Raw genomic sequence first — 14,248 nt, forward strand, 5'->3', positions numbered from 1 at the left:
GTAGGGGGGCCGGGGTCACGCCCAGGCGACTTGGGTCAGCACGGGTGCTCCTCCCTGATGTAGAACTAGAATTAACCCGGGCTGAGAATGGCCACTAGGATAATTTTCTTTTTAAGTTGGGGACATTTGAGAAGCAGTAATGGAGACAGATAAGGGGCTCTCTCCGGAAGGCTAGGAATGTTGGGGCGGCCGGAGTAGGAGCCAGGGCTAGTGAAGGAGGCACTGGCGGGTGGGGTCCTGGGACTGGGGGGCGAGGGCAGAGGGCGGGAAGGGGCCGGGCCAGAGCCGGGGGCGGGACCAGGCGCGGTGGCGGCGGCGGCGGGGGCTGAAGCGCGGGGGGCGGGGCGGCCGGGCTCGGGACACCCCCTCCCGGTCCCCTGGCGGGGCGGCTTCGGCTCCGGCAGCACTGGAGGCGGCAGCAGCCCGGAGGGCGACTTGCAGGGCGCGCCAGCCGCGCGGGACCCGGGACGCTTTCCACCCCAGGGGGACCCTCCGCTGATTCTCTCAGCCCCGGCGTCCCGTAGGAGCCCGCGGGACCCCCGGGCCGGCAGGGAGCGCCGGCGGCGGCCGCAGCACCATGAGGCGATGGTGGGGCGCGCTGCTGCTTGGCGCCCTGCTCTGCGCACACGGTAAGCTGCGTCGCAGCGCCCGCGCCGACCGGGCCACCGGGAAAGTTTGTCCCTGAGTCTGGCCGCTGCAGGACTCGCCTCCCGGGAGCGGGACGGCGCAGGCTGGGGCCTGAGATCCCAACCTCGAGCTCACTTCAAGCAGTAACCCTGGCAGAGCGTGCGGAGGAAAGCAAAGAGGAGCTCCCGCAGCTCTTCAAGCCCGAGAGGGGACAGTGGTGGAGGAACTCGTCCCCGCTGTGGTCTGGGCCGAGTAGCCTACGATCCGATCCGAGACGCTCGCTCGGCTTCCATCGTTGCTCTTTAAAGAGCTAGGGGCTAGTTCCCTTTCAGGTTAAGGCAGGGCTTCTGTGTCCCTGGTGCGTGCGAATGAATGTGTGCAAAGAAAGGCAGGCGGGGAGGACGGTCGCTAAACCCATAAATTGTAAATAGTCCTCTTTCCAGGATCTGTGGGATCCCGGGTGGACTGCGGAGAGGGGCCCAGCAGAATCTGAGTTACTTGAACACCCGGGATTCATGGACTTGGGGAGCAATTCCTCGAACTCCGGTTATCTCCTAGGGTCTTTGGTCATATTTGCTTGCAACATCTCCCCTAAGTGGAGTTTTGGGTTCCCTCTCCTGGCTGCGGCCAATCAGCTTCCTGCCCCGGATCCTCCCCAAGGGAGGGGTGGGGAACAGTGATGGAAAAGAGGTTGGGGAGGAAATTTGGGAAGAAACTGCTGGAAGGCTCCGGCAGATCCGTCCTGGCCGGGGTAGAGGGCAGGGGGGTGCGTTCTTAGGGAACTTCCAAAGGCAGCCTCCCGGCCCATGCGATGGGGCCTTGGCCTCGGGGGAGCTGGGCGGATGGCAGCGGCACTGCTGCTTCATCTGCTCCTTATTAATAACGTGTTCGGTGCCCGGACGCAACTGTTGTGTCTACTTAGGACTCCAGCGGAATCTGCCTCTCTGCAGCCGCTTGGGAACATGGGTGCACCCTGTGATTTAGCAGCTGCCTCTGAGTTTGTGCCCAAAGATCAAAGATCGATCTTGGAACTCCAACCATATTCAGCCGCCGGCTTTTCCACGTGGGGGAGATCCAGTTCTTCCGATTCTCCGGGCTGCTGGACGAGGGGGTGGGATTCAGAAAGAGCGGTCTGCAGACCCTGGCGGTGCACGGGTTCTTTCTTTCCCTTGGAGGAGCTCGTGTGGAAAGTGCAGATTTCGGAACTTGCCTGGCAGGGTGTGGAGCTGTCTGGGCACTTGTTTTAAAGATTGTTTTAGCTCCCGAATCCAAAACAGAGTTCTGGTGTCTGTTATTTAAACTACGCGTGGGTTTTCAATGCCCTTTTCCATGTGGTATCCAGCGCTGATGGAGTCCTTTCTCTCCGAGGAGTGGTAGCCTGGCTGACCCACGTTCCTCTTCGCGCCTCGCTCTCCTCCTCCCGGGCTCTCTCCTCGAAGGTTATTTGTAGCCTCTTCGGCGTGTTGGGACAGCAGCCCTACTGGGGTAGGAATGTAACTGTTCTTCCCACCACATGGGCCCCTTAAAGGGACAGCTATGCTTTTGGGGGGTTTTCCCCCTTCGGGCTGCAAGGGAAGGGGATGGAACTTTCCTCTCGGCCCCCTGGAGGAAGTTTTGAAAAAGATCAAGGGAAATAGCTAGGCACTAGGAAAAGGGGGGTGGGGTGGGGGCTAAAACGGATACCAACAAAGCCAAAGAGGAGATTGTCGCCTTCTGCCCCAGGGAAGGGGGAGCTGGAAGGTTCCGGACTGAGACTGGCCAAGAGGAATTCACTGCTCCAGAGCTGCTGTCAAAACTACATACATTACATCTGCATGGAGGATGGGGGTGAGAACAGGGGCAGAGAACCGTAGATTAGTAATGCTTTACAGAAAAAGCATCGGAGGGGTCTTGGTGGCTTGTTTAGGTTCATTTTTAGAGGAAAAGGTTTAATAGAAATTTCTAAGTTGGGAGACTTCCTGTGCACACGGAGTAGGCAGAGGTAGGAAAATTTGCACTTTGCGGGGCCTAATACTGAGCCGTCCTTGGAGACCCATAGAAGACAGATTTGCAGTGAGACTGAGCGGTTGCAGAGTCTGCAACCACCACCCCACCCCCACCCCCCAAATCCCACTAGGATCCCCAGCATTAAGTCCAGGCCCGGAAGAGGTGCTCCTGAAAAGCTTTGCCCTGCTTTGCTTACATAGACAACCTCAGCTAGGAGTGAATTCCACACTAGACCAAGATGTTTGTTTATATTCTATTAGTCCTTGGGGGGTTTTCCTAGAGCCTCCCCGTCTGGTGTTGGCTTAGATCACAATCCGTTCTTCAACATATAGAAGGATGTGGCTAGAGAGATGTCTCCGTGGTTAAGAGCACTGGATGTTCTTCCAGAGGACCCCGGGTTCGTTCCCACCACCTACTTGGCAGCTCACAACTGTCTGTAACTTCAGTTCCAGGGAATCTGACACCCTCTTCTGGCCTCTTCGAGTACTTCACACATGTGGTGCACAGACATATATGCAAGGCAAAACCCTACCCACACACATAAAAATAAAAAAATAACAAAACTTTTGAAAAAGGTGGAAAAACTAGACATGGTGGCTTATCACTTGGGAGACGGAGGCAGGAGGATGGAAGCAAGGGTGAGGCCAGTCTGGGCCTCACAGTTTGAGGTCATCCCAGACTGTATGTAGAGCAAGACCCTTTCCTCATAAGACAAAAAGCCTGTCTCCATGCCCAGTACTTGGTAGGTGGAAGCAACAGGATTGGGAGTTCAAGGTCATCCTCAGCTACCTTAGGAGTTCAAGGCTAGCTTGGGCTTCATAAGACTCTGTCTCAAAACTAAAGCTAGCCGGGCGGTGGTGGCGCACGCCTTTAATCCCAGCACTCGGGAGGCAGAGGCAGGCGGATCTCTGTGAGTTCGAGGCCAGCCTGGTCTACAAAGTGAGTTCCAGGAAAGGCAAAAAGCTACACAGAGAAACCCTGTCTCGAAAAACCAAAAAAAAAAAAAAAAAACTAAAGCTAACAACAATAAATGCTCTTGTTTTAAAATTTTAAGATTTTGAAAGGAAACTTAATGGCTAGTAATAGCCATGGGTATTTTCATCCTGTGAGTTACAACTGCAATGTGTGTAAACCACCTTGGAAGTCTTTTCTAGGGAAGTGAACACTGACAGTTCTGCCCAGAAGTGCTTAGGTAGATTTTAAAAAAAAAGTTTCTGAAGATGAGTTCAAAATAATTGAGCTTGAGGCTAGTCTTATTTACACGTGGTTGTTGTCATGGCTATGGTTGTCATGGTACTCGAGTGACCTTGCCCTTGATCCCTTAGACTTGTGCAAGATGCTTGGCTTGTCGCTTATTCTGGATTTCCTCTTCTGTCCCCTGTTGGATATCAGATGACATCTTTGCAACTGGCACCTCGTATTAAGAATAACAGGTGCAAGGGAACGAAGTCAGGCCATGTCTGACACAAAGCACGTTGGGCATGCTCATCCTCTGGGCCAGCAAAGAACACAGGAGGTCACAGAGGACAGGATGCTTCATAGATCTTTGCATAAGCATTCTACAGACTAACTGCTAGTCTTGATCCCTAAGATGAAGGGTGATGGGCTGTTGCTGCTTCTTAAATAGACAATCAATACCGGGCGGGCGGGGGGGGGGGGGGGGGGGGGGGGGGGGCGGGGTTCTTGAATGAGAACAGAGTAATTTCAGAAACTAAAAAATGTATCTTGTCTTATTACTGGACATATCTCAAATCATAGGAAAGGTCCATGTCTTTGGTCAGCTGGGTCTGTTAGCCTGTTGCCAGCTACCATCTCCACATCCTTTGGTATAGTGTAGCCAAATTTTGTCACAGATGCATGGATGGGGGTGGGGGGGCATGTGAGTCCCAGGCTGTATCCTGGTGGCCATCTTCTCTCCAACAGTGAATGTCTTTCTCTCCTTAGCCTAGTGGGATTCAGTATCCCAAGAAAGACTAGGTGCTGAGGTTTAGTTGGCAGAGCCTGAGTTTGGCCCTAAAAATAGCACTGATGATTACCTACGCTTGTTGCTGTTCCTGAAGCCCAGAGCTGGTGTGGTCAGGCTCATTCTCCCCAGTACACCCAGGAGCACTGCCCAAGCTGAGCATTGCACACAGGCCTTTGTTCATCCACTCAGCAGACATGCCTGTCAAACTCTGTGAGAAAGCACAGGCAGACTTGGCTTTGACACCTGGCTCTTCCTGAACTTTAGGGCTCTTATTTGCAAATGAGGACAGAGTGAGGGAGGGGAGTGGTAATACATTTTCACCCGTGAAAATTTCAGACTGTAAAAATTAAGAGATGATAGAATGTTCAAATTATCCAGCCTGGAGCCGAACAACTGCTGTGTAGCTACAGGCCTGGATAAATGTCAACTGTTTGTTAGTAATTGTGCCTAAATGGATCAGAGATGATTCTGGGGTTTGGAATGTGGGGGACAGGTAAGTTACACTACAGTGTCTCATATGGTAAAGGAGGCTTGGCCCTTCATTCATTTCTCCTGCTTTCCCCCAACCGAGCTCTTTCTTCTCTATGAAACAACCTGTCCGTCCTTTCTTTCTTTCTTTTTTAAACTTGTCTTTTCTTTTTCCTTTTTGAAAACTTGGTGAAACCTAAGAGTAGTTCACTCCTGTCCACACTTCCAGAAAAGAGGTTTATTACCCTATGAAGGGAGGTTTGGGGAGCCTGCTCCAGAGAGAGAGGAACTCCCTTGGGAACATCCATGTTGCGAGGTCAGAAGTGAGCCCTACAACTTCTCACCCTAAGATTGCTGTGACCCAGGGTGAGAGGGGTTGCCCGAGGTCTCTTGTAGCTGGAACAGTTTAGAATTCCAACCTGTCCCTCCCACTGGCCTGCGGAAGGAGTCAGGGCCCAGAGCTCTAGAGGTAGTAATTGCCCCACTTTGGGGGCTGGGCTGTTGGGAGCATGCTTCCTTCACGGCCACAGTCTTCAGTCAGGAGTCCTATCAGTGCCTGAGATAACTGATGTGGGTCTGCATCCCCGGACTCACCCCCCAACCCCCAGTTCCTCCACCCCAAAGTTTGACCCCGTTGTCTCTTTGTTTCTTCCTTTTAAGTTGGTGCCAGTGTTGTGATGCTTCTGGGAACTGCAGAAAGTTGTCTGTAACCCAGAGCAGCCGTTAAGAAAAGCCGATTCTTTTAGCTTCCTGGCTGTCTATTTTCTGTTGTGCCTTTGATTTAGCAAGAAGCAAACATCCCAGGTGCCCCTGGGCACCTCTTCCGCCCATCCGTGCAGCCTTCATTCTTTCTGTGCACGTAGGCATTCCCATCTGGGTTCCGCAGATGAGTGGATGGACTGTCAGCTATTTCTGACGCCTGCTTCCCCCCCCCCCCCCATTCAGGTGAGTCTGAGGAGGGAGGGGCGCTGCCTGCGCCCCAGCTGGAGAAAGGCTGGCTAGGACTCACAGCAAGCCCTGACTTGGCCTATGGGAGCTCCCCCTCACCTCTGTGCAGAGCTAGGGATCCGAGCTTCGAGCCAAGCCGGAAACAAAAGACTGGGGGCAAACCTCCCATCTGGCTGAGAGGCAGCCACACAAAGGTGCTGCCACGCAATTTATCACCTGAGATTTTCTGCAGCCAGGGAGCTCCAGGCTCCAGGCAGTGCCTTTGGGGGACCGGGAGGGATCCTCTCCCCCTTTCTGGGTGTAAGGCCAGGCAGGTAGAAAGTAAGGTATTAGGAGAGACACCTGATTAGCACGTGGAGTAAAGCTGCTTCTGAGGTTGTCAGTGTCTCTGGGGATCACAGCCCTGCAGCTCCACTTCCTGTCAGGCCTGCGGAGGGCGCAGGGGGGAGTGAGTGAGTGCGTGCATGCGTGCGTGCCTGAGTGTGTGTGTGTGTGTGTGTGTGTGTGTGTGTGTGTGTGTGTGTACCAGAGCATGGGTGGAAGCTATGAGACAACTTGAGGAAGTTGGTTTTCTCTTTCCACCATGTGTGTCCCTGGGATCAAACTCCATCTGTCCACTTAGCACTTACAAGTGCATAACCCCATACCTGGCTTTTACGTGGTGCTAGGGTCCAAACTCATGCTTGGGTAGCAAGTGCTTAACCCATTTGTCGTCTCCCTATCCCCGACCTGGCCCCGGCATCCTGGACTGACTCAAGGGATCTTGCAGCCTCTGTTACCTGAGAAGCTGTGGTTATGGGGGCATGCCACTGCACTGGCTTGTTTTGGTTATTTATTTATGTGGGGACTAGGGATTAAACCCAGGGCCTTGAGTGTGCTAAGTGTTCACTCTGTCGCTCACTCTGACCTATGTACCTCAGCCTCCAGATCTATCATCTATTGACAATTAGCTCGTACCAGAGTGTGGTGGTGTACACCTATAATCCTAGCATTTGGGAGGCTGAGACAGGGGGAATCACAAATTTAAAACCCTGTCTTAAAGACAAAAATAAAAAGATGAATAGTATGTAGCAGGCATTATGCCGAGTACCTCTCAGAAATGAAGTATTTTTAAAAAACATCTCTATGTGGTAGGAGTTCTTTTGTTCTGTTTTTCCTGAGGAAAACCTAAGATAAAAGATAAAAAGATGAACTGCTCAGGAACGAGAAGGAACAGGATTGTACTCTGGGAAGTATTGTTCCCAGGGTCTTACATTGTACATTTCTGCCTCATAACTTTGGCTGCTGAATATTAAAATTGTATTTTCTGGGCTGGAGACATGGCTCAGAGATTAAGAGCAGAAGACCTAGGTTGGATTCCCAGCACCCATATGGCAGCTCACAACAGTTAGGAACTCTAGTTCCAAAAGATCTAATGCCGTCTTCTGGCCTTCTGGGTGTACACGCAGGATTTATGCGCACACACACACACACACACACACACACACACACACACAACAAACAAATAAATAGCATTTTTAGAGTCTTTTAAAAATGGATTTATTAATTTATATTTCACGTACATTGGTGTTTTATCTGTATGTATGTCTGTGTGAAGGTGTCAGATTCTCTGGAACTGGAGTTGCAGACAGTTGTGAGCTGCCATGTGGGTGCTGGGAATTGAACCAGGTCCTTTGGAAGAGCAGCCAGTGCTCTTAACCACTGAGCCTTCTCCTCAGCCCCAATAAATAAATATTTTAAATAAGAATTTATTTTCTGTTTTTAAAAGTAGAAGTGGGGGAAAAAGATGCCCAAACTTTCTGGAACCTGTAATCACATATCTAGTGTGTCTCTTGAGAGGGTCACCAAGGAATCAGCCAGGTCAGGCTGGCCGTAAGACGGAAATGAGTTTAGTTACAGTACGTCAGTGTCACAGCCTGAGAATACGGCAAAAGGAGCTCCCGAGGGAGAGAACTTCACCTGAACAGAACCAGGAAACTGCCTGCGGAGAGAGAAGCCGAAGTTCTCCTGAGCACCGGTTAGAGAGGAACTGGCTACTTTTAGGCCGACCGTTCAGGGCCTCTCTCCTACTTTGACCCCTCCTCTCACAAGACTCCAGAATGCATTACTCATGCATTTAACAAACTTGTACTGCTCATCCGATATATCCAGCACCGAACATGCGCTGTGAATATGAGTAAGAGCTGTCTGGCACACAATTTCAACAGCCAAGAAGCTTAGGTCTAGTAAGTAGGCAACATAAAGGGACACAGGGGAGGGACTTCCAGCTCAGCCTGGGCCAAATAGGTCCAAGCAGGGCAGTGTGAGGAAAGCTACTGTCAACTGCCTACTGCTTAGCTCTGTGATGATGATGGTGATGATGATGGTGGTGATGATGATGGTGGTGGTGATGGTGGTGATGGTGATGATGATGATGATGGTGGTGATGGTGGTGGTGATGGTGGTGGTGATGGTGATGATGATGGTGATGATGATGATGGTGGTGGTGATGGTGGTGATGGTGATGATGATGATGATGGTGGTGATGGTGGTGGTGATAATGGTGGTGATGGTGGTGATGATGATGATGATGGTAATGATGGTGATAATGGTGATGATGATGGTGGTGGTGATGGTGATGATGATGGTGATGATGATGATGATAGTGATAATGGTGATGGTGATGATGGTGATGTTGGTGGTGGTGATGATGATGATGACTGCTGCTACTACTACTATTGATGTTTGCTAGGCAAGCTATACTCTCCTAACAAACTCTGGTAGATGGGGTTTATGGGTCCATTTCCATGTGGTTCCTTGTTGTCATCCCTTTCAATGTAGACTGGTTTGCCACATGGATGTCCCCTGAAGTATGCTGCCTCAGGAGCTGAGTCAGGTTGCCTCTTGGTCTGGATGTGGTTATAGACTCTCAGATAACTTATTCTCATTAAATAAGGTTTGTAGCCCCATCGTTCCTGCCAGTGAAACAGGAAAAGAAGGCTTTGATATCTTCCAGAATGAGCAGGCCTAAAAGCTGTGACTCAGCAGTAGCGTGTATATTTAGCATGTTGGAAGCCTTGGGTTCATTCCCTGTCACTCCAAAAAAAAAGAAAAAAAGAAAAAAAAAAGAAAGAAAGAAAAGGAGGGCACCAGGGACCGGGGATGCAGTTCAGTTGATAGACTGCTTGCTAACATGCATGAAGCCCTGGGTTCAATCTCTAGCACCTCATACATCATGCATAGTGGTGTACGTCTGTAATCCCAGCACTTGGGAAGTAGAGGCAGGAGGACCATTTCCAGACTCCTTGGTATAGAATTGCTTTTATCCCCATTTTATGGATGAGCAAACAGAGACTTTTGATTAACTAACTTCTCAAAAATGTGGACTCTCTTGCTGTCTATGATGTTATAGAGGGTCTGACTGGTACCCTTGGTGAGCATTTGCCTTCTCCCTTTCCAAAGAAAGCACTGGCAAATATGGCTGAGATAGCTGGATTGAGGGAGCTGAGATGTAAATGGTGAGATTTTGGTTAACCTATCAAAAAGATTCTCTGAAGCCAGATGTGGAGGCGCACGCCTTTAATACTTCTGTACCAGCACTGGTCTACACAGCGAATTCCAAGTCAATCAGGACTGTCTCAAAAAAAGACCCTGTCTCAAAATAAATAAATAAATAAACAAATAAGCTTCTGTAAGCGTCCTAGCACGGGTCCCAAGAGTGATGGCTTCATGAGCGATCATGAACACCTGAGGCCGAAGTGCGTAAGGTGGAAGGGCTATTGCCTGAGCCCCTGGGAGCCAGGAGAGCTGCAGTCTCCACCCTCGGCCATTTGCTTCCCCCTTTGCTCTCCATTCTTTTATGCATAAAGGGTTAAAAGCTGCCCTTTCTGGTCATGGCCAAGACTTGAGTGAAAAGACAGAATTCCATCCCTGGGGATTCCAGAGGGGAAGCAGTCCTCCAGAAGCCTGCCTTTTGGAGTCTAATGTGTCTGCTTCCTGTATGAATGCCCAAGTCAAAAGTTTGTCTGACTGGTGGCTGCCTGAACGTCGCCACAGCTCTGACTTCAGCCATTTCTCTGACATGCAGGAAGTTGTGTGTCGTTAGCTACCTGCAACTCGATGACCGACTGATGGAACACTGTGTTCATGCACCGGGACATCAGAACTCATGCTATCATTCAGCCAAATGTGGGGCCGGGGAAAGGTTGATGGCTTCTCTTTGCCTTCTGTACTCTCTTTTTTTTTAAATATTTATTTTCATTTTATGTGTATGAATATTTTGCCTGTCTGTGCACCCTGTGTGCAGTGCCCAAGAAGGTCAGGAGGGGCACCAGATCCCCTGGAACTGGGGCTACATACAGGTGTGAGCCACGTGGGTGCTGGGAATTGAACCCAGACTTCTAGAAGAGCAGCCGGTGTTTTTAACTGTTGAGCATCTCTTCAGCCCTCTGTACTTGTTTCCCTTGCACGGTTACCGGGAAACTGCTCATCTTGCTCTCCCATCCCTGGTATTCAACAGTTCCCCAGTCAAGGCCTTTTGGGGAAATGTGGTCCCCATCTGCATACCTCCAGTCTCCCCATGTCTGCTTAGTGATCGTTTTTCAATGTGCCATGGCTTAAACGTCGTTTATTCCACATGGATTTTTATGTCTAATTCTGGCTTTTATTTTATCTTTCTCTCTTCTGTACCATATTAAGACACGAAGCTAAGCTTAGCAGTGCAGCCTGTTGATCCCAGCTACTTGGGATGCCCAAGCAGAAGGCTTTCAAGTTTAAGGCCTGCCTGGCCTACAGAATAAATTCCAGGCCAGCAACTTAATGAAACCCCGAACCTTGTATCAAAATAAAAAGTAAAAAGAGGTCTGGGATGTGACTTAGTGGGTTTGATCCCAGTACTACTTAAGAGGAGGGGGAGGGGGAATTGCACAATGTTATGCACCTGATTGGTGGAATCCAAGGTTTGCTTGTCTGCTCCAAATCTCACATTTTTCCTGTTTTGTGTCCCTCCATTTTGTCCCTTCTTCCTCTTTGTCCTTCTTTCTGGATCTCCCTCCAGGTCTGTCTCTGTTACTGTATGACTCTACAGTGTTCCTCCACCTCTATTGACCTGTGGGCCAGTTAGTGGGGACAGGGAGCATCCTGTGCGCTGCTGGGATGCTTAACTGCGTCCCTGGCTTCTACTCCCCAGCTGCCTGGCGGACCACTAGTCTACTGAAGGTCAAATCTACTCCTCTACTCCTGGTGACACCTACTCATGAAGCCTTATGTTCTTCCTGCAGCTTCTCCACGAAGGGGAGTTGTGTGCCAGGGGTATCCTTGCCTGGAATATTCCACGCTGCTGAATCTAGCCAGGCTTCCCTAAAGGAGGGCTTATACTGTGCTGAGCCACTATCCCTTGGGCTCTGTTGCCTAAGGTCTTAGTGAGCGATGCCCTTACTCCTTAGTTCTCTAGGAATGGAAAGGAGCAGGCTAGAGTCCTGGGCAATTGGATTTTTTGAGTTTCTCTGGGGAAGAACCCTCTGGACTGGGGTGTTGGGCTTGTAGTGAGGCCTTCTCATGAGGTATGCAAAGCTGTTACCCCTCCTGAAAGGACCCCACTTGTCCTCTGCAGGGAATTCTGCGTCTTCCCTGGGGTAGTTAGATCCCTTACAGTAGACAGTCGAGGGAAGGCCAGGCCTCAGCTGAGAACCTGGTAGGAGTCTGAGGTCCCTCACTCCAGAAATATACATTTTACCTATAGCTCGAGAGGCTCACAGATGCCAAAGGCTGATTGGCCATCCATGTGTTCATCCATCCATTGCAGGTTAGGAAGCTCTGCCTCAGCCTCATGCCTCCAGGAGAGAAGAGGGAAGACTGGGGGCGTAGCAGTGAAGAGCACAGGAACAGGAGTAGGGATGGAAAGCTGACTCCTTCCCTGCTCCAGCCCAGCCTGAAGGCTGGACCCAGCTAATGGGAGGAAGAGAAGAGAGCTAGAAAAGGGATGAGCAACAAGGCCGGCCCCCTCCTTCCAGCTGCAGCAGCCCAGCGGCTTAGATGAATAATCTGAGGGGGGAGAGTGACCCTGGAAGAACCCTTTGTTCCAGCTGAGGCTGGAGCAGGGGCACTGAGCCATTCACACGCCATCCCAGGGCATCCTGCTGGGTACTCTGGGGAGGGGGCACAGCAGCCAGTCATGGGACTTGGCCAGGCAGATAGCTTGATGCTCAATAGGGAAAGCCCAGCTGCATGCTGCTGAGGTTGGGGGAGGGGCTGCGTCCGACAGCCTTCCTCCAGGCTGTGGTCTGTCTCACAGACAGGAAGGCACTGACGGGGCCCAGTTGGCTCTGTCCTGAGGTGGCTTGATCTCATCACCCTCCTCAAAAGCAAAATCTGACGGTAGGGCTCACAAACTTCTTCTTACCTCCCCATGTGGATTCCTTGACATTAAGAGGCTCCAGGGTTCTGGTCTCATTATTATCACTTGCCCTCAGTGCTTGGGGTTCAAGATGGGGGCAGATGTATCCATTTCGGAAGGAAGCCTACTGTAGAGGCATCTTAGTAGCAGTCATTTGTCCCCTGCTCCCCTTCTAAGCACAGCACCCCTTGGTGGCTTTGTCTCCTGGCCTTCAGAGATGTTGTATAAAGAACTGGGCTGTCTATGAACCCAAAGTCTCGAGGTGTCTTTGGGACCATGTCTGCCCTGGCAGAAAGCACAATTACATTTTCCTCACATCTCCCTTACACTGTCCCTGTGGCTCTCTGAGTGACAATGCCCACGGACTAGGCTCCTCTCCTCCCCACCCCTATAGGCATTGGGAGGACAGGAGTTGAGGCCTTCTACTTCCTCTTCTTTCTGCCTAGGCCTAGCCAGCAACCTGGAGTGTGCTTGTGGTCGGAGCCACTTCACGTGTGCAGTGAGTGCCCTTGGCGAGTGTACCTGCATCCCCGCCCAGTGGCAGTGTGATGGCGACAATGACTGCGGGGACCACAGCGACGAGGATGGGTGTAGTAAGTAGCATCCCGGGGCTAGTGGAGGCGGTGAAAGACGGACCAAGGAGTGCTCTATGCCCACCGGTGTCCAGCTTAAGGTTGGGGTCTTGCAAGTGTAACAGAAGTGGAGACAGACATGGCTCCTTCACATGCACACCTTTAACCGTCTGTTTTTCTATTGGGTGGTTCATGCCTACAATCCCAGTAAAATACACTTTGAAAAATTGGTAAAGGGATGTGCACTGTGGCTTATGCCTTTAATCCTAGTACTTGGGAGGCAGAGGCAGGCAAATCTCGGAGTTTGAGGCCATCTTGGTCTATAAAGTGAGTTTCTGGACAGCCAGGGCTATAGAAACCCTATCTCAAAAAAAAAAAAAAAAAAAGAAAGAAAGAAAGAAAAAAGTTGGAAAAAGTAGAAAAGAAAATACTCTTGAAGCTACAAAGAGTCTTTAAATAACTCTCCTTGTATTTGTGAATTCTGTATGTATGCTGCATGCATACATTTAAATTTTTATATGGTATACATAGATGCAGATTATTTTCTTGTTTCTTATTTCAGTGTTCTGTATAATCACAAATGTTAACTAAGATAAGCCTTATAAGAAATTTTATCTTTGGGGGGAGTGGTGAGATTGCTTAGCAGGTAAGGGTGCTTGCCACCCACCGAGCCTGATGACTTGGTTTGGTTTCTAGGACTCACATGGTAGACAGAGAAAACCAACCCTAGAAAGTTATTCTCTGATCTCTCATGAGCACTGTGTGGCTCCCGAGCCCTCTCCCCACAATAATAATAAACTTCAAAAATAGGGTAGAGAGCTATTGAAGAAGACCCCTGATGTTGACACACATGCTTATATCTGCCTGAATGAGTATATATGTACCATAGGCACATAAATGACTGGCTGAGGCTGTGGACCAACAGCGGAGCTACCTGCCTTGCATGCGTGAGGTTCTAGATTCAACCCTCTCCCCACACTGGGAAAGAAAAAAGCCTTGCATTCTATTTAAATTTGCTGTTCTTCCAGCATAGTCACGGACAGACAATGGGCCAGGATGTCCTGTCTTGGATATATATAAGTCTCACTGTTAAGCCAGCTGTCTGGGTTTAGGGGTACATGTCTGGCCCGTAGCATCTACGTCTGATGGTGACTAATTAGTCTAATGGGAATGAAGCTACAACCTGGACCTCATTAACCCTAACCAGCTCAGCTAATTGTGATAATGATAAATGCTTCCCTTTCATGTATCACTTTCTTATACATTATCTCAAAAGACCTCTGTGAGTTGAGCGCAATTATCCCCTTG

At 50.2% G+C, this 14,248-nt stretch overlaps 1 protein-coding gene across 1 annotated transcript in view; it reads left to right on the forward strand.

Annotated features, from left to right (window-relative positions):
- The first annotated feature begins 374 nt into the window (after positions 1–374).
- Lrp4 (LDL receptor related protein 4) overlaps positions 375–14,248 on the forward strand; it is a 57,354-nt gene continuing 43,480 nt past the window's right edge. Inside the window, exons 1-2 of the mRNA XM_052725300.1 lie at positions 375–629; positions 12,815–12,961. Of these exons, the coding sequence (XP_052581260.1) occupies positions 578–629; positions 12,815–12,961 (199 nt within the window). The 5' untranslated portion in view covers positions 375–577. The remainder of the gene's footprint in view (positions 630–12,814; positions 12,962–14,248) is intronic.

This window comes from Peromyscus californicus, unplaced genomic scaffold, assembly GCF_007827085.1.
Source record: "Peromyscus californicus insignis strain IS unplaced genomic scaffold, ASM782708v3 Scaffold_7__1_contigs__length_154581171, whole genome shotgun sequence".
In the NCBI taxonomy this organism is placed as follows: domain Eukaryota; kingdom Metazoa; phylum Chordata; class Mammalia; order Rodentia; family Cricetidae; genus Peromyscus; species Peromyscus californicus.